This window comes from Acanthopagrus latus, chromosome 19 (genome assembly GCF_904848185.1).
Source record: "Acanthopagrus latus isolate v.2019 chromosome 19, fAcaLat1.1, whole genome shotgun sequence".
NCBI lineage: Eukaryota > Metazoa > Chordata > Actinopteri > Spariformes > Sparidae > Acanthopagrus > Acanthopagrus latus.
Window position 1 is genome coordinate 4814667 of NC_051057.1, and position 18492 is coordinate 4833158.

An 18492-nucleotide genomic window follows, 5' to 3' on the forward strand; every position below is an offset into this window, starting at 1 on the left:
ACGCCGCCAACCCTTACAATTCATCAAACCATAGTTTGTAACTCAGATGTCACACTGCCAGTGTCAAGTCAGACATGTCCTAATGGTCCGTGTTGTGTTTTTAGGGCGAGAGAGGAGAGACGGGCCCTAAAGGATACCAGGTACTGGACTTTTTAACTCACACTTCTACTGAATAGTCACACGGTCATGAGTATATACGCTTGAGTTCATGGTTCAGCTACCCAGTCTCTGTACGAAATGCTAACATGCTAGCTCGACAGCGGCGAACATCACTGTTCTTGGTGCTCACCGCTGTCGAGTACGTTCATGATGATGACGCGCGTTGCGTCTTACATGCGAGACGTGACCACACAGCCAAAGAGCAGAGCTTGTTGGTGGCTAACGTTAACGCAAAGGAGCGTCCGGGCGGTCTTTTCAGACTGAGGTATATCACGTTTGTTCGTGTCGGTTATTCTGCGTGTGTTTATATGATTGTGGCACAGACATAGTTTGTTTATCTCGCCGTCCATTCGACTGAAAAAGTGGAATGGTTCTGGCAGGATTTAGCTTGCTCTTGCTAGTTTCTTCCTTTCTTCCTTTCAGTCCCTGTCCAGTGGTATGAAATAAGAGCATGAACCCAGCAGTATAGTGTCACACTACGATAGCTGACTAAACATCGTGAAGACTTTAACACACTGTATGGGCTTTAAAGGCATCTTCTGCAGCCGGCAGCTACGGCCGGGCTCAAGACCTCAGTCAGCTGGAACGTTCCCGTGGTCAAAACACATTTCACAAAACACAATGTTTTTGGAAATGTCATTGTGTTTTGGGAATTGTTTTTTTTTTTTTTTTTTTTTTTTTCCTGAAAGGTTGTTTTTTTTTTTTTTTGACCCCCTCCGGTCCACCTTAAATTCCTCAAGGGAAACCCATGTATCACACCCCTGCTCTGAACCTGATTCCTCAGCGACTACCAAATCAGCCATATTACTGCAGCTTGCATGTTTGATGCGGTTATGTTGCAGTCATTTACATCAGCCTCAGATAATTGGGAAACGTGGGATGTTTAAGTCGGCTCCAGCAACTTGTGCTTGGTATAAGTCAAGGAAGCCAATTCACACCAGTGTCATCACTTATGTGTGTGATGTGCGCAGCATGTGCTGTGGTTTATTCATGTTTTATGTTTCGTGCCACTGAAGGTCTGTCCCAGTACTTTTACCGCTGTGATCGGCCACACGTTGATCAATCAGAGCACGTGATGGATGCTCTGATTTAGCTGCTGGCCCGTAACGTGCACTAATGGGGGGGGGGGGGGCGTCGGTGTGAGAGCCCAGAGAGAGGAAGAGCAGTGTGTTACAGTGCTGCACGATGCAGTTTGAAAACCACACGAGACAAAAAGTCAGGTTTTGTTAAAGGTCACCGCTAGCCAATTCCTATCCCTCACTCCCCGGGTTTCTCTTATTGGCTGCTAGTGGTAATCATGACCTTTTCTTCACACACACACACACACACGCACACATACACAGAATGAAGACATGGACGAGCACACAGTAATACACACACCTAAATCGACACTCTCGGTTGTTGTACACATTCAATCTCACCCTAACACACACACACACAGACACACACACAACATGGGAGCCACGGCAGCACGTGTGTAAACGAACTGTCACAAACCCTCAGTTAATCATGATGCATCTGCTCGCAGGGGGAGAACGGCAGAGATGGAGATCCAGGGACTCCCGGTGTCAACGTAAGTGTGAGGTGACTCTGCTTCCACTAGGTGGCAGCGAAGCTCATCTTTCTGCAGCCTGAGCAAGGAGGCTGGGTTTTAAATGTGTGTGTCTGTTTGTGTGTATGTGTGTATGCGTGCTGGTACCAGGATAAATGTCCCCCGCAAGGTCGTAAGGACGAGGAGGAGCGTATTAGCCAGTCGTCATTTACGAGGAGCTAATTTGGGGTTGGAGCTGACGTTTTAATTTTTTGTGTGAAGTCTCTCTGGAGTTGATGTCATAAATCCCCCGATACAAGTAACGTTAAAAAAAACAAAAAAAAAAAACCAACACAAAATTATTTTATCACAAAATAAATATGATAATGATAAAACCCTACTAATATAACACCTTTCTGAAAGTGACTTTACAAGGCGCTTTCCAAGATTAAAATCAGACAGCATACAAAAACGCATAAAAATGCAATAAAAGACAGAAAACAGTGCAAATAAACAGCAGGGTAGAGCAAAAAAAAACCAAAAAAAAAAAACCAGACCAACGGAGAGGAGCCAAAATAAAAAAAAGAGAGAATAAAACAGCTTTAAGGCTTCAGACAGTAATATAAATTGATAAAATCAAATAAATGTTGTCTGAAAAGTGAAGCAGGAACACAGCAGTGAGGCCTCTACTCAGCCAAGCTGATGTGTTCAGAGGAGCTGGCCTTTATGGCAAAGCCACAGTCTGAGTCTCAGAACAACCCTGAGAGGATCACAGTGTCACGGTTCAGACTCTTGGCAACAGTGAAGCCGACCCAATGCAGACAACCTGAGGTGAATGACAGGCATTCAGCTAACAATCACTGGTCAGTTAACAGACTTCAGGGCGCCCTGGCGGCAGGACGGCAGGTCTCAGGTCCGTCATTTGGACCAGAAAGATTCTCCAGCAAAACAAATTCTGTCACGAGGCATCGCCACAGTCAGCTTTGTGAAATACGTTGTCAGACGCCGATTACTGCGTGAGCTCACTGCGCCAGCAGCTTGTTGACTAATTGATCATAGATATGCTGTAGATGTCACATCCAGCCTGTGACGTGCGTCTTTATCACAACCATCTTGTGGCTGTTTTCAGGCTCTTTTAAATAAGCGGGAAAAAAAACAGGGTTTTTTGCTGCATGTAGGTTTTTTTTTTTTCATTTCCACTTCTAAAGAAAGTCAAAAGCAACAACAGGAAGTAATGTTTCACAATTCATTTCACAACATTGTACATCTGTACTGCAGTGTACGACTGTGAACCTCCCGGACATGTTAAATGAATTCTAAGCTGTAACTGTCACGTGAAGCAGACAGAACATTTCTCTTTACATGCATTGGCCATTAAAGATGCATTAAGGTAAATCGGTAAAAGTTAGTAGTGCCCATTTCAGCGGGTAGAATCATTTCAGTGCTTCTATTGTGCAACTTTTTCCCGGAACATACCATACAATAGTTGAGTGACTTGCGGGCTGTGACTACGTGCTGGACGCAGGGACTTCCACTTGTCAATTTACACTCCGCTTTAAGAAAAACTGAGTCAATTTGTTAAGGAATTGCTGCGTTGCAACAGTCAGGGTCAAATTAATCACAGCAAGCAAATGATTCTTGGTATGACTTGCTTTCTTTTTCCCTTATATTTTAATGCAAATTTCCAGCTAATAGGTAGATTTACGTGGATATACAGTAAAGTAACAGAAAGCTGCTTAACCCATTTTCTGTTGTATAATTAAAAAAAAAAAAAAAAAGAAAAGATTCTTTCCCATTCACATTCCTTCCTGTCTTCATCACTAGCAGCCACAAAACAAGATTCCGCCGCTACAAATTTCGTCGGCTTTTAAGCAGTGTTAAGCTGTCAAAACTTCAAGGTAGCTATGTTTTTCACTGAGAGAAAATCTTTTCTGTTTCCCCTTCATGATTTCAGTGTGCACATAGTAACAGCCTCGGGTAGCCACCTGGAAGCATGTTATCACTGGTTAAAGACAAGGATGGAAAGGCCGTCATTTTACATAAAAAAATAAAAAAAAACAGAAAAAGGAACATTGTAAGTTGACTAATAGATCATTGTACAGGAATGATTCTGCCCCAAACTTTCTGATCTATTTAGTGGTTAATCAGTGTAGCCACATAGTGAGACAGAATGTACTCGCAGCCGCACTGAAGACAACAGTGACATACAACATACATGCACTCCAGGAGCCGACAGAGGAAAGGAAAGTATCAGCATCGTATATTCTCTCTTCTTAAAGCTCTGCCTGCTTGTGTCGGCCGCTGGCTCAAAAAAAGAGTGTTTGGAAACGCTGAATAATGGAACTCCGAATCATTACAAACTGTTGGCAGGAGGGAGGGATGATTTTATCCGAGCGCCAAGGTGAAATAATGTTTTTTTTTTAACAAGGGCAGATTTGCATGATCGATCGAACATGTTTATCCTCGTCGAGATTATCATCCAATATTTGCTAATTAACTAACATAATCCTGTGAATTGCTGTGTGATCTGCAATTTCCAGCTTTCAGGCCGGGCTTTGTAATTTATACTTTTCGATAGGTGCAAAACCAAATGAGCAGCATTTTAGAATTGATTGGTGAGTATTGATTGCCGAGGCATCGATCTTCACATTCCTAGAAGGGGATTTAGGCAATGATCTGGTCTGAGGTGTGTGTGTGTGTGTGTGTGTGAGTGTATGTGTGTGAGTGTGTGTGTGTGTGTGTGTACAGCAGTAACTCTGTTGCATCATGAGGAGACGGGAGTTTGGTAGGCTCGTCTCTGACACTTGAGACGGATTGTATTTCTCAGCATGCAGCTTAATGTTCACACTCTGTAATTCCACAGAGTTGAGAGCAGCCCAGCCGCTCCGTGACACGCTCTCAAGGCTAAATGCATCAGCGGTGAATCACAAGTGTGTCACTGCTTCAACTAATACGATGTATTTTTGTCTTCGGACAGACTTCCTAATTCCAGCTGTGTGAAACAAGTATGACTCTCCGCTGCAGCTCAGGAGAGGGTGTGTTCTGTTTTTCTTGGTTTCCTTCCACAACAGGCCTTGCAGACGGCACGGCGCACACCTCTTTGTTTCTTTCTCTTTTTTTTTTTTTTTTGTGCAAAAACCCGTAAACTACAATGTGAGCATTAGTAGCGGCATTTAGATCGGGCAGATTTACAACGACATCTTTAGCACAAACCTGGAAGCTGCACCTGAGGGCTCGTCATTAGCTGCGCCGATGTTTTGCTGGTTGACGAAAACGATCTCCGCGGAAGGTCCATCTGTGTCGGAGTGTTCGATCGGATCACACGGTCCTCATCAGCAGTCTGAGCTTGCATAGTTTCAGTGAGGCTTTCCATGATAGTGCGGACCTCTGGGAGGCTGTTCAGACCTGGACTCATCATCTGTCCTGAGTGATCTGATCACAAGTGGACAGCTCTAAGAAAACATTTTACAGATACGTTGTATGTTTAAATGAGTCCCCAGACTTTGGGGGACCTTGGGGTTTTAAACCCTAACTCCTAACCCTAACCCTAGAAAATTGGCTTGGGGCTTAAAAGGTTAAGTTCCTTCTCTCTTTGTGTAAGAACATTTTGTCCCAATGATATACATCTCCATTATCACAAGTGCGCATCACTCCCTTATAACATGATACAGTGCATGTCCAGATAGACTGGGCTGCGGTACGATTCCGAGACAATTCAATTCTGATTCCGATCGCAACCGATTATGACGGCAGCAGACAGGTCATAAGTCCCTGAGCAATAAGTCAAGAAAACATACCTCATATACAGTAATGGAAGACGTAAGCTTGACCTGTGTAGAAGAGAGTCAGAGGCGAACAGAAAAGAGTTGCTGAGTTCTGTACCTGTGCGTAAACGTAAACCGTTATGACGGACAGAAGTCATGATAAAAGAAGATCAGCGTTTCTGCGCTTCGGGCGCTACATTAAAAAGTGCTTTTGATGAAACTCACGTGTGCGTTTCCTCCCAGGAAGATTCCTGGAAGCAGACAGAGGAGGTGGCGGTTTATTTAATTCCTGTAGCACTGGGATGGCTGAAATCGCTTACCATGAGAGAAGAAAAACTGGATGGGAAAGGTGGAGCAGTGTTAAGGAAACAGAACACACCCGGAGCCTCCGATAGATCCTTGTGTCTCATTTTACAAAAAGCCCTACAAAATAGGTGTTTCCACTGGCTGGTGTTTTTTTTATTTTTATTTATTTATTTATTTTTAAGGACTCACAGATCCACAGATGCATTTTTCATCACATTACCACAAGTAGCAGAAAAGAAAAAGCTTCCGAGAATGCATTACAATAACCAATCTAAAATGTTTTGTAAGCCACCGGCTTTGACAGGGAAGACAGCGGTTCTGCATCAGCAATGCAGAGCAGCGAGCAGAGCTTCTCTGACACACTAACTCAGCCTTTGATATGTAAACAGAAGTTTCTAACTGTCTCCCTCTATTTCTACCCTCTCCTCCTTCCCTCCCCAACCCCTCCTGCTCTCTTTTCTTTCTTCCGCCAGGGCGAAGTGGGACCCAAGGGATGGAAAGGAGAGGTTTGTCGAATTAGACTTTGCGGTATTAGATATAATCCATTCTGTCTTATTCTGCGCCGCAGTGAGAAGCCCTGTCAAGCCTGCACGGCTGCTATAGAAGACTTACAGAGCCAATACCTCCAGGCCTGGGGAAATCTGGCCCCCTGGGCAAAAAATATACATCACAAAGCCCTCTTTTTCTAAAGACGCACACATCTGAAATATCAAACACTTATTGTACCGTCTACAGAATCACAATTTATGGAGACATGGCATCCCTCAGTTGGTGCAAGTGCTGTACCTTTTTTAGGATCTCATTTATCATTTATCAAGCCCACAGTGTTTTGGCATGCTTTCTGATCACCAACCAAAAAAACAGTCTGTTCTCGCATTATATGCTTTTTGGCTTTGGTAGGAATAAATACAGTGAATTCCTTTAGAATAAGCTAGTTGTGATTTCAACTGATATTAGAGAACACAGACACACGGTTCAATCAATCAATCAATCAATCAATCAAAACATTACCCTCACAACTCTTTGAATACTGAGTAAAGCTTACTATTACTATCCCGACGACTACTACTATGTAAAGCTGGGTTTCAGCTAGAGGTCAATCGATCCTTATGTGCGAGATAATGTAATTTCATCAGTGACTGTAAAACCAGTCTCAGTTTCACCCTTTTCCTTTAGTAACCAGAGATTTTCTGTCCTCTCTCCCGCTTCTTCAGAAAGGGGTGACAGGTGACGTGGGCCCCAGGGGGACTGAAGGAAAGAAAGGGGACGTGGGCCACATGGGTTCTGTTGGTCCCCGGGGATTTCCTGGCCAGGACGGGTTGCCGGGCCAACCAGGTCAACCAGGATATCCTGGGAAACCCGTGAGTGAACCTCATCCTGACCGTCTCCTCTGAGCATGTGACATTTTTTAAAAAAAAAAAAAGAAAAAAAAAATGTGTGAAAGAGACAGTCAGTAACATCCGGCCTGGTTTGGGGGGGTGTTGTTGGGTAATAACCGAAGCACAGTGTGTGGGCTTTGTGAAGACGTCGAGAAGATCCTGTAAAGCTGCAGGCGTGCTCAATCACAGGTCGAGTCTGTTCTCTCAGTCCCGCAGTTGATTCAGCTGAATCAAAGTGTAATTGTGTGTTGCAGGGTAAGCCTCCCTCAGATGAACATCTTCTAAAGCTCTGCGCTGATGTTCTGCGTAGTAAGTATCTGTTTGTTTTTTTTTATGTCACTTTGCTGACAACCAGAGAAAGAAAGCAAGCAGAGGGGAAAAAAAAAAGTCTGACACCCCCTCCCAACACACACACACACACACACACACACACACACGCACACACACACACACACACACACACACACACACACACACACACACACTGCTGCTAACAGTTCACATAATTCCTTGTATTGATTGACATTGATTATAACAAGCTAGGGTTAAGCTAGGACTTGTTGGGATCACTCCTCCTATAGAACAGTGGCACAATGTTAAATAACCCATTGAATAGTTTCAGTTCCAGTCATTAGCCGGTACATATCCAAGTATGGCTGCTTTCCATTTGGCTGACATAACCTTACATAAAGTTGATATAGCTAACATGTTGCGTAATATTTACCTAACATTGAGCATCACTGACTTTTATTTGGTCATCTGGCTCTGGTTTGGTCTCCACCAACCTCTGAAGGAATCAGGTTCTTCAGCTGTTAAATGCTCCACAATGTTCACCAGCTAGTTGCCAGTGTCTGGTGTTGGAAACTATGTTTCCATGGATGACAAATTTTTTTCCTAAAAGGGCTAAAATAATCTCAAACTGAGGTCTTTCGTCACATTTTCAGTAACACGAAAATGCTGTTTATTCAGTTCCTACTGGATTTGCGGTGATGCTATGAATATCAGCAAATATATTGGCCAATGTATGGGTGTAGCTCTAATCGGAACATCCTCCATGATGGTCAACCCAGGGTCATGAGCTGAAAAGGGGAAGGATGGGAGCGAGTGCGGTTAGCTGATTGCAAATGCACCCCATGTCTCTGCAACAGACCATCTCAAATGCTAAATATCCAGATATTTCACCAGAATGGTACATTGTCCATCATGTGACATTGTATACAGTGTATACATGTACGTATGTATTTATATAGATACATAGATAGTCAGAGGTGGATGGGGTGGTTGGAAGGATTCATACACAAGACTGTGTTTTCAGTCCCACTCACTGTCAAGGTTAATTTGTTTTTAAGCCACATTATGTAGGGAAGGTTAATAACGTAACCTAAATTATGTGAGTCATGTTATGGAAAATATATAAGTATCATAGTTTTTTTTTAACCAAAAGCATGTAGAATTTGTGCCTAAACCTAACCAAAATGTGACCGCATCACAACTTGAGTAATAGCACAGAAGTCATAACATGTGATAATATGTGAAATGTGGGTCAGAGGATGTTACATATGTGCTAACTTAACGTGGAGACTTTCACGTGCAAAACTGACATGATAGCGGTAAGCGGTCCCGCTTAGTTTTGAAAGGAGTTCTGACATGATATTCAATACACTAATGATTAAGTCTGCACCCTGTGACTGTGTCCCACAGATCAGCTTCCAGCATTGCTCCAGAGCCTGGCGCCCCCAGCTCAATGTGAGCCCTGCCAGAGCATAAAGGGGCCCCCAGGTCAGCCAGGAGCACCAGGACCCAAAGGCTCCATGGGGACTACAGGCTACCCTGGCAGGAGTGGCAGTCCTGGTTACCCGGGACCCCCTGGGATGCAGGGTCCTGCAGGCCTCAAAGGTGATATGACACAAAATGGAGGATATTGTTAAGGGAATAATCAACAACCTGGGACAAATTTATGTTATCTGTGTTTAATGCTCTCTTTTAAGCCAGCGGTGCTGATCCACTGTCTGAGACTGTGACAATATCTCTCAATCAGTCCATTTACCCTGATGAAAACAAGACAATAAATAACAACAAAACTTCATGAATGAGAGCTTGGGCAAAATTTACTGCTGCTTTCATCAACGATTAAAATCAAAACAGTGTCAACGACAAACAAATTGGATTTGCTGATGTTCATGGTACCCCATAAAACAAGATCATTAAACAAGTGAACATCAGTGAAAGTCAGCAGAGCAAAAGACAACAAACACTGAATGCAAAGCCATCTCAATGAGCTGTTTTTTGATTTATCACTACTTCAAGACAGGGAGTGGCTAATCAGCTGTGAAAGATGCCAAACTGTACCACTTCACTGCTACGTGCCATTTCCGCTCGGTGGGTCAGGAGAGCAGTAATTCAAGAGGTGTCAGGCTGAAAGAAAACCTGAAAACTGGATTAGAGCTTTATCATACATGCATCTCAAACCGGGAGCATGGAGTCAGCGGTGGAGACGTACCAGGCAGGGAGGGCCGAATGATATAGAAGCCGAAAGAAAGTGCAAAACACCTGCCCCACGGCTTTTATCTGTCATTAACAATGAGAGGGGAACAACAGCACGATAACATCATAAAACCTGTTATTAGGGATTGGTACCGTTCACATTTGAACCTGGAATTTCATACTGGTGCCCAACGCTACTTTTTTTCCCCCCGTATTTTACTCTCTCTGTGATAACTTACATGTCTTTTCACTTGTAAAAAAAAAAAAAAAAAGTAACTCAAGTTGCCAGCACTGCTTCAAAGCAGGAAGCTGCTCAAAGATCCGGAAGCAGCTGGAGAAACAGTTTGTACTCACTTTACACTTTACTCAGCGCGGACACCTGGACTCAAATGTCGAGACCCGTCGGAGTCTCAGGACAGTTTGGGACTGCAGGGAAATGTGAATAACTGTCAAGAGAACCATCAGTAAAAAACAGAAGAGGGCAGCAGTATGGCAGCCGAGCATCTAGCCTGCTTGACCCAGAGCCGGAGAAGAAACATCTGCATTGTCTGTTGTTGCTGGCATTGTTCAGTTCATGTACTTTTGGTTAATAGCTAAGATTGTGATGCACGATAATTCCCCTGCATAATGTTCAAACTTGCTCAACAATACCTTGGTAAGGAATTTAGTATACAGGCTGTGGCTGAGTTTTGGCTAACGCTAGTAAAAATGCTAAGATAAAGCCCAGTTATACTCAACTCTCTCTTTTTATAACATTACTCTAAAAGGCACTGAAATGACTGATTTAATGCAAAGTGATGTCGGTGGCACCCACATAATCTGGAGTTCAGTAACCAACTGTCACACGTATTGGACTTTCACCCCTTTTTCCTCCGGTCATCCAGTTCCCTCATCCCCCTGGTCAAATTAAAGACATTAAGTTTGGATTGTGGGAAGTGTGTCCAACATTTCAGAGCCTCTGCAAGGACGCAAAGTGCTAAAAGTCATGATAGTTTCTGCTGCACTGATTTTATCCGACTATAATCACAATAAGTTAAATAAAACGGAGGCATGCAGACTCTTTCACAGTGCATCACTGGACACAACTCTAGATCACCTTTAGCGTCCTGCATCTCTAAATCTGTCTGCTCGCTTGGAGGAGCCCTATTGCTGATTTTCAAAGCAGACATATTATGTCTCCAGGTGACATGGGACCGAGAGGGCTCAAAGGCAGCAAAGGAGAGGGTGATCGTGGACCTCCAGGACAACCTGGACAGCCAGGTATGTAAAGAGATTTTCCTGTCAGCCTGGTCTTTGAAATGCCTCCAGCTATTAAGTGTTTTTGTGGGGTTGCAGCTATTTCAGCAACCTAACCACAGTGTTCCGACGTCAAGCTTTTTTAGATCTGTGAGTGAGTGCACTTTTAACAAAAATGATCCACGGCTGTTTGTAGTCATGCATTTTTGATTAATATGTGGGTGGACACTGCTTGTATGTAACTTTCCGGGAGTGCTCTTAGCGACAGCTCCGTCTCTGTGGACGTTGTAACAGTTTACTAACTAGTAGACGTCATTTGTGATATAGCATGTGCTATTTTCAGGTTCATGGCACAAAGCCCATGGCACATTTAGTCAGACTTTTGAGCTTCTATCCTGTGTTTGCTTGTCACTGCAGGGATTCAGGGTCCCCGTGGTTTCGATGGAATGGGCCATCCAGGAAACCAGGGAATTCCTGGGAAGCCAGGGCCACCAGGAGATCCTGGGAAACGGGGCAATCCCGGCCTTCCAGGGGTTTGTGACATTTCCATGTGCTATCAGACGTACAACCTCAGGGAACATTACAGCAAAGGACCTAACGTCTGATGGCAGAGCAGCATTGGGGAGGCTGCTGGTGACTAAAACACCCAAGTGTTTTTAAAAAGCGATTTACTGTATCACAGAGCAGTGTGTGACTGTTGACTCATTTATGACAAAGTGTGTTTGGAGAACAGCTGCACAGGAGGCAGAAACAACCTCATTAGTTGCGTTAAACTGAAATGGGCTGGGCATTGATTCATGATAATGGAATTCATGAAGACATATCATGAAAAATAGTCGGCAGGCTAGCGAGCTAGCTGATATACCAGACAAGTATGGGTTTCTTTTTTTGTTTTTTTTTACATTATAAAGGTGCAATGTGGAAGAATTTAGGATTCAAACAGTAACAATTGAACTCATATTATCAGCAGAATGTGCAGAAATAACATACTTGACGTCATGTCAAAGTTGCTGAGATACCTATTGAGATTAGCATGCGAGCCAGCTAGCCACTTTGCTCCTCAAGAGGTGACAGTCTGATAGTAAACAACACCACCAAGCTCCCAGTCTGGACAGAGTCAGCGAACATGGCCGCTAGCTGCACGGTTAACTGAGCTTACTAGCTAATAGCAGTTAGCAGTTACTCAGCAGCAAGTGGTTACTCTAGTAATATGCTGCCTGAACATAACAGGCAGCCACTTCTTACACATTTCACCTTTAAACTTGCAAAATTTGTATATCAGGGTTAAAAAGTGAGATCTAATCCACAGAAATAGTAGGGCTAGGATCTGGAATAACATTAAAAACAGCTACCTCCTGTTTCACCTGAGTTGCTATTGTATGTTAAAGCCAATATCCAGTAACAATAGCCAGTAACAAGACATGGTGCTTATAGGCTAACCACACCAGCAGCCAGACCAAAAGTTCAAAAGGCAAACAACACACACACAAAAAAACAAAAGGTATGAAATGAAATTAAAAGAGATAAAATCCAAATCCATTTATAATAATGCTAAAGAAGACTTTTGGCTTTTCAATGTGGGCTAACGTAGCAAAAAAGTTACTAGTTTGAATCAGCGATCTCCTACTGATGACCAGGCAATTCAACTGAAGTCTTCTTGAATTATTTTGTGGTTATTAATTTATTCCAGACTATGGTAAAAACTGCATATTATTAACAGAAGCAGACACAAATCCACTCTCAGGCTACACTTCCCTTGACTGTACCAAGTGAGGTGTCTATCAACCAGAGATTATTTCTGCCTTCAGTGCAGCTCTGACTCACAGAAATGATTGTATCTAGAAATTATGTGAAGAGTACAGTGCATTCCTTAACAATGAATCGGGCGATGTCACAATGAAAGAACAGGTCAGCCTGTTTTCACACGATTATCTTGTTAAAGGGTTAGCTAACTAGGTTAGCTGTTAGGCTGTCTGGTTGAAGAGAAGAACCTAAAGAAATTCAAAAGTTCATAAATGAGCGTGGGAAGCTCAGTTGAAATCACTCCGACTACAACATTAGTTTGCGGCGCACATTTTACTGTCTGTCTGCGTCTAGTGCTTCCTACATGTAATCCCCTCTGGTGGAAGAACACATTTCCATCACCTTTTGTGGACGCAGAAGCGGGCTTTGTGCTAATCCATCACTGTGACACACTTGGTTGTAAGAATCCTGTCACTGTTTTGTTCTTTTTTTACCTATCAGACTTGTTTTCTTGTTTGCCAGTATTATATGGATTATCAAATACTGACCTTTATTTACCTCAGCTGCAGATAAACGCAGGCCTATATCACTGACAGACCTTTAGTTCTAATTTCTGTCTTTTTTGAGTGTATCTTACTTTTGTTTTTTAAGTTAGAAGTTTCCCTTTTCTCACCATGCCCCCACTTAAATTTGCTGTTTGTTGTTGCAAACTCAATATGTCTGCCTGTCTTGGGTAAAGACAGTATAATTTAATTTCCACAGCACTAATCGCTACTTTATATAAAAAATTATGGTATACATGCACCATGCCTGTACTGATGTCTATCACTGAAAGCCTCAGAGGGAATTCTCTATCAAATCCCTGTTTGTGGTGCCCCCAAGGGTGGCCGCGACCCCCTGATACAATTGTTGGCCACTAGCCCACCCACATGTGAGTGCCCCCCTTCCCTGGGAAGTTGCATATGCATAAAAGGCTTCTCAGTAATGAGTACTAATATGCTTCTATCCCATATTAAACATTAATCATTTGGTACTATTATTTATTCACACTACATCAATAATGTAAATCAATACAGTAAATCAATAATGACACTAAGATGATAATAAGAACTGCATACCCAGCAGTAAACCACTTTTACAGTGCAGACATTTGAAATCCCGCAGAGCGCATTGGCATTTCTCTGCTAATGTTTTCAGCCGGTTGGATAATAAAAACTAGGCTCTCTCTCATTCCGTGGTGGATTTAAAATGTAACCCTAACCGTGACACCAGACTCCATGAGCATAAGTGCAGCCCTCTAGCTCGCTTCTCAGTTGGCTCTGTTAAAGTTATGCAAATACTTATTTTTTTACGTTTTATTTTTATGAATAACACTTGTTCTTTTTGTGAAAAGTACAGGCCAGTGATCACATCTTGAATTACTGGGAATGACTTCATACCTGAGTTGAGCAGAAGTAAGGAAACCAGTTCGAATCAGGTTAGCCATTGTTAGCAATACCAGTTTTAGCATTACACGGTACTTTGCTCATACAAACACCGAAGCAACATGTCCACAGACAGTGGTTGAACGTTACCAAGAGTAAGACAAATTTAATTGGACACAAACAAGACAGAATAACAAGCAGTTTGTTCTACAGCTCCAAGATGGCTGTTTTGCGCATCAGCAGCTTTCACAGCTATTGATGCACAAACAACCTTTACAAAATAGAAGAGCTGTGCATTCACTCACATCAGCTATGTGGACGATCAGTAGGAAACAGGTCTGTGGATATAGAGCAGTTATGTAGATTCAGGTCCAGGGATTAGCAACAACTAAGCTGCTACAGGGATCATAGTAGCTGAGACAGACACAAAGCAATAAGCATTCAGCCACAGGAATAAGGATTGAAAAGCAAGAGAAGACATTAACACAAATTTGGAAGCCTGTGTTTCCATTGCCATTTACAGAAAGTATTGTTTGTTTAGTGGGAAATGGCTGCTGTCCTGGTTTCCCAAGATGAGGAACTTAAAATTCCAACTATGGTCAGGACTGATAAGACAAACATGTCATCAGAAAAATATGCCAACAATTTGGAAACCTTCCAAAAGCCTTGTGAGAGTCTCTCTGGGGTCCAGCCCTCAGGACGTGAGTTTCAAAAGTTTGCTTTTTTGTTCTCAAGTCTATATTTTGTCTTGCCAAAGAAAACCTGGCAGATTTGAAAGTATCACTGCTGTGGGGTTACGGGGCCTTTCGAGTCTTCAAAAGTGGGAAGGTCAAGCAACCCTGCTGGAAGCTTATTACTATTGTTGTTTTACATTTTGATTAAAATGTGATTTTACTGTATGAAGATATCACACAACTTTGCAGTATGTTACCAAATCATGCTGTTAGCTTCCAGCTTTGCCCGTTCTTGGTTTGCACCATTATGTTATTTAAATGTAGACCAAAAATAATTCCAACACCTCCTTTAGAGGATGCACATATCAACATATTGTGATATGTGATATTGCTGTTTGTGAAGACTTTACACTTGTGTACATTTCCCCTGGGAACTTTGTGGTCCGCCTAAGAGGTCATTAAATTGATACAGGTTCATCATCATGAATGTGATAAAGAAACCTCACTGCAATATTTAATATCTGTTGTATATTATATTATATTTCTTGTATACTAAATTGATATTTTGACCCGAGGCTGGCTCTAAAGGAAACAGAGTTGGTTCATCCTCAGAGGAGCATTAATTGACTTAAACTGAAACCTTAGAAATGTCAGGAGGCAGCCCTGAGTTCAGTGAAAGACACTGTCATTTGATCAGATGCATTGTGGGCAATATCCTGACCTGGAGTAGGAGAATTTACTGAATACTTTTAGATGGGCATTTAACAGGTAGTGAGGTAGTGTCTGGTGAATACCATTGGTTGCATTATGGTAAATACTTAACGTCTGGAAAACTGGGCCCCTTCCCTGTTTTTGCTTTTTTTTAATCTGCCTGTTTTGAGTTTCTGGAATTTTCATACCAAATTGCTGGAGTAACCTTTGAGCAAGTGTTTTACCACATGGACGTGATCCATGCCCCCGCTGTTCAGTGGTTTGTGCTTTGTACACTCAACTATCCATTGCAACCACAGACCATTAAAACACGATAAGGCATTTATGATATAAAAATACATTCAAAAACAAAGCCTCAGTTTGTCAGGGACTTCCAAAACATAAAAAAATAGCACTTTGCTGACCTGGTGATTAGTACATTGACTATTGGTAGAATGGCAGCAGTAGCTGACTCTACAGTGACTTGACACCATTGCAGAGGTGCCCACGTAAGCATGGCAGCCAACCCCTAACTGCTGGCAGCGCTGACTGGTAGGCGGCCTCATGACATCTCTCCAGTGCTGCACGCCTGCAAGTCCTATGTGTGTGTGTGTGTCTGTCTGTGTGTGTGTGTTTGTGTGATACGGTCCTACGTGTGTCATATGAAGACCTAACAATGACGTGTGTAATATATTTTTCCAGTAGATGAAGTAATAAACTGTTACATTTATCAATTTGATATATAGAGGACAAACCTGAATACTCATCTAAGGTGAGGTAAACCATCACTGTGTGATGGTGGCAGACTGCACCATCAAGGTTACATGTTTTGCATACTCAAACACCCGCTCCTTCCTATCTAAGGCTTTTCGCAGCACCATGTAAATTGTGTTACTTCTGTTTCTGCTACTGAGTAAACTGCTGATTGTTTCCGCTGACATTCAACGCTGTGACTGTGTCAGAAAAGTGTAGTTGTGGTTGGTTGCAACACACTATCACTGGTATCTTCTTCAGCTGTTCCATGTATAATCAGTCATTTCTGGGTGCTGACACTTACTATACCATACAGGGTATGCTCAGTAACCATTTTGTTTGCATTATGTTGATTATTCTCCTTTTTATTTTTTTGGCAATATATCGATCAATTCATAATCTTCTCAAAGTTAATATTATGTCTCATATCTGTAAATGATGGAAAGAGACAATGTTTACAAAAGTATTTGTGTATGTGAATATATATATACTGTACAATTTGAAAAAAACATTGCATTATTAGTTTGGTTGTCAAATGATTTTATATGGAAATAAACCATAATTATGTCTCACTTTTTTTGGTCTTTCATTTACAGTAAAGGTGTTACTTGGGTCAAATGAAACCAGCCCTGCCGTGTTTGCCTGTTAAGTGCACATCATTTGTGCAGGTGTTAAAATTGTTAATCAAGCCCTGGAGCAAGAATTTCCCTCTGACACTTCTTTTTGATCATTTTCGGCCTCAAAAAGCAAATCAAAAACAGTGTGGTGGAAATGTTATTTTAGGTAAAGTACCATAAATTGAGACTGCATGTTTCCCCTGATCGATCACACAGGAGATCTCACTGCGGTCTGTTGAAATTGTAACCTCACAGTTCTATTGCTACACAAGATGCCCTATTTTCATAATGTGCTCTCAACCTTCAGTATGTTCAGTCCGCAATCAAATAATACATACATGGAAAACACATGAAAAGTTACATGGTCTGCTGTCAGTCATGGGAAATTGAACTGTATGTAATTCAGATGACGCAGGATCTTACTCATCATAACTGTTGAATCAGTGTCAATCAGCGTTAGCTGTCAGTCTGTATGACTTCATGTTTACTCCTCTGGTTTTCCCCCTTGGGGACTGTACAGTTGAACAGTTAATTGTTTTTACCCAGGGTCAGTGATTTCAAATGGAGTTTAAATTCAAAACAAAAACCAAGGATAGAGTAGGCTTAGCAAATAATAATAATAATAATAATAATAATAATAATAATAATAATAATAATAATAATAATAATAATAATAATAATATTTGCCTGCAGATATTTTTGCCCTGTAGGGTGGTGCTGTGAGTGTATGGTGGTCAGAGCGGAGATATTGTACATATCAGAGAGCTGATTGTACCACAATAACTCTGCTGAACCCCAAACGAAGCGTTCAAGTGTCTTCCTGTTAGCCACAGTCAGGATCTTGAAGGCAAAGAGAAGGCATTAAAGAAAATGTTCCAAAAATTGGCCCAGGAAGAGAAAGTGGAGAAAGAAAGAAAGAAAAAAAAAACCATCATGACTTCAAAGGAACCAATTTCTGGTCATTTTTGTGCCATTTTAAAACGGTCCTCACACTACATTCAAAATTCCCCTGGGTGTCAATTTCTTTCACCGTCAGCTCGGCACTGACTCTCTCAAGTCAACAACCATTTCTTGCTTTTATTAACATTTTATATGGACTCTTTACAGCATTATAGTATCCACTTTAGGGCCCCTTTCTTGTGTAAGCTGACTGTAACTGAATCATTAGCACATTTAACTGCAATATGCTGTATGCATGATTCGCTACAGTATTTGTTTTGCAACTGAAGTGTGACGGATATAAAGTAGGACACCTGCGATGTGATCATTTGTCACCATACACACGCTGCCTTCTGAAAAATACAGTGCGCTGCTGTTGTGACAAGAGATTAGCTTATCATCAGTGACGTCATCTTGTCTTCCTCTTTATTTAGAATTTTTTCATAACCAGAGCACAGACAGCCACAAACAAAAGCCATACAAATCTTCTCATCATACTAAAATACTAAAAAGTACTTTGATAAACCATCTCCGTGTGGAGATCGAGATGGTCCTTTTCCCAAGACTTGCTTTTAGAATACAGCATTTAATTAACATTACCCAAAAATACTTCCTAAGCCTTAACCAGGTGTTTGGGTTGATTAACCAAAACCAGTTTCAGAGGTGCGTCTCAGGCTGAGGCGTGGTTTTCTTGGAGGGGCTTGGTCTTGGACACACACACACACACACACACACACACACACACACACACACACACACACACACACACACACACACCTGTACCGAATCTCCC

At 42.0% G+C, this 18492-nt stretch overlaps 1 protein-coding gene across 1 annotated transcript in view; it reads left to right on the top strand.

Annotated features, from left to right (window-relative positions):
• Positions 1–16715, top strand: part of si:dkey-225n22.4 (collagen alpha-1(XXI) chain) — a 56648-nt gene extending 39933 nt beyond the window's left edge. Inside the window, exons 24-31 of the mRNA XM_037080176.1 lie at positions 105–140; positions 1688–1732; positions 6234–6266; positions 6975–7121; positions 7394–7448; positions 8841–9035; positions 10806–10883; positions 11277–16715. Coding sequence (XP_036936071.1) covers positions 105–140; positions 1688–1732; positions 6234–6266; positions 6975–7121; positions 7394–7448; positions 8841–9035; positions 10806–10883; positions 11277–11464 — 777 coding nt within the window. The 3' untranslated portion in view covers positions 11465–16715. The remainder of the gene's footprint in view (positions 1–104; positions 141–1687; positions 1733–6233; positions 6267–6974; positions 7122–7393; positions 7449–8840; positions 9036–10805; positions 10884–11276) is intronic.
• Positions 16716–18492: the final 1777 nt, after the last annotated feature.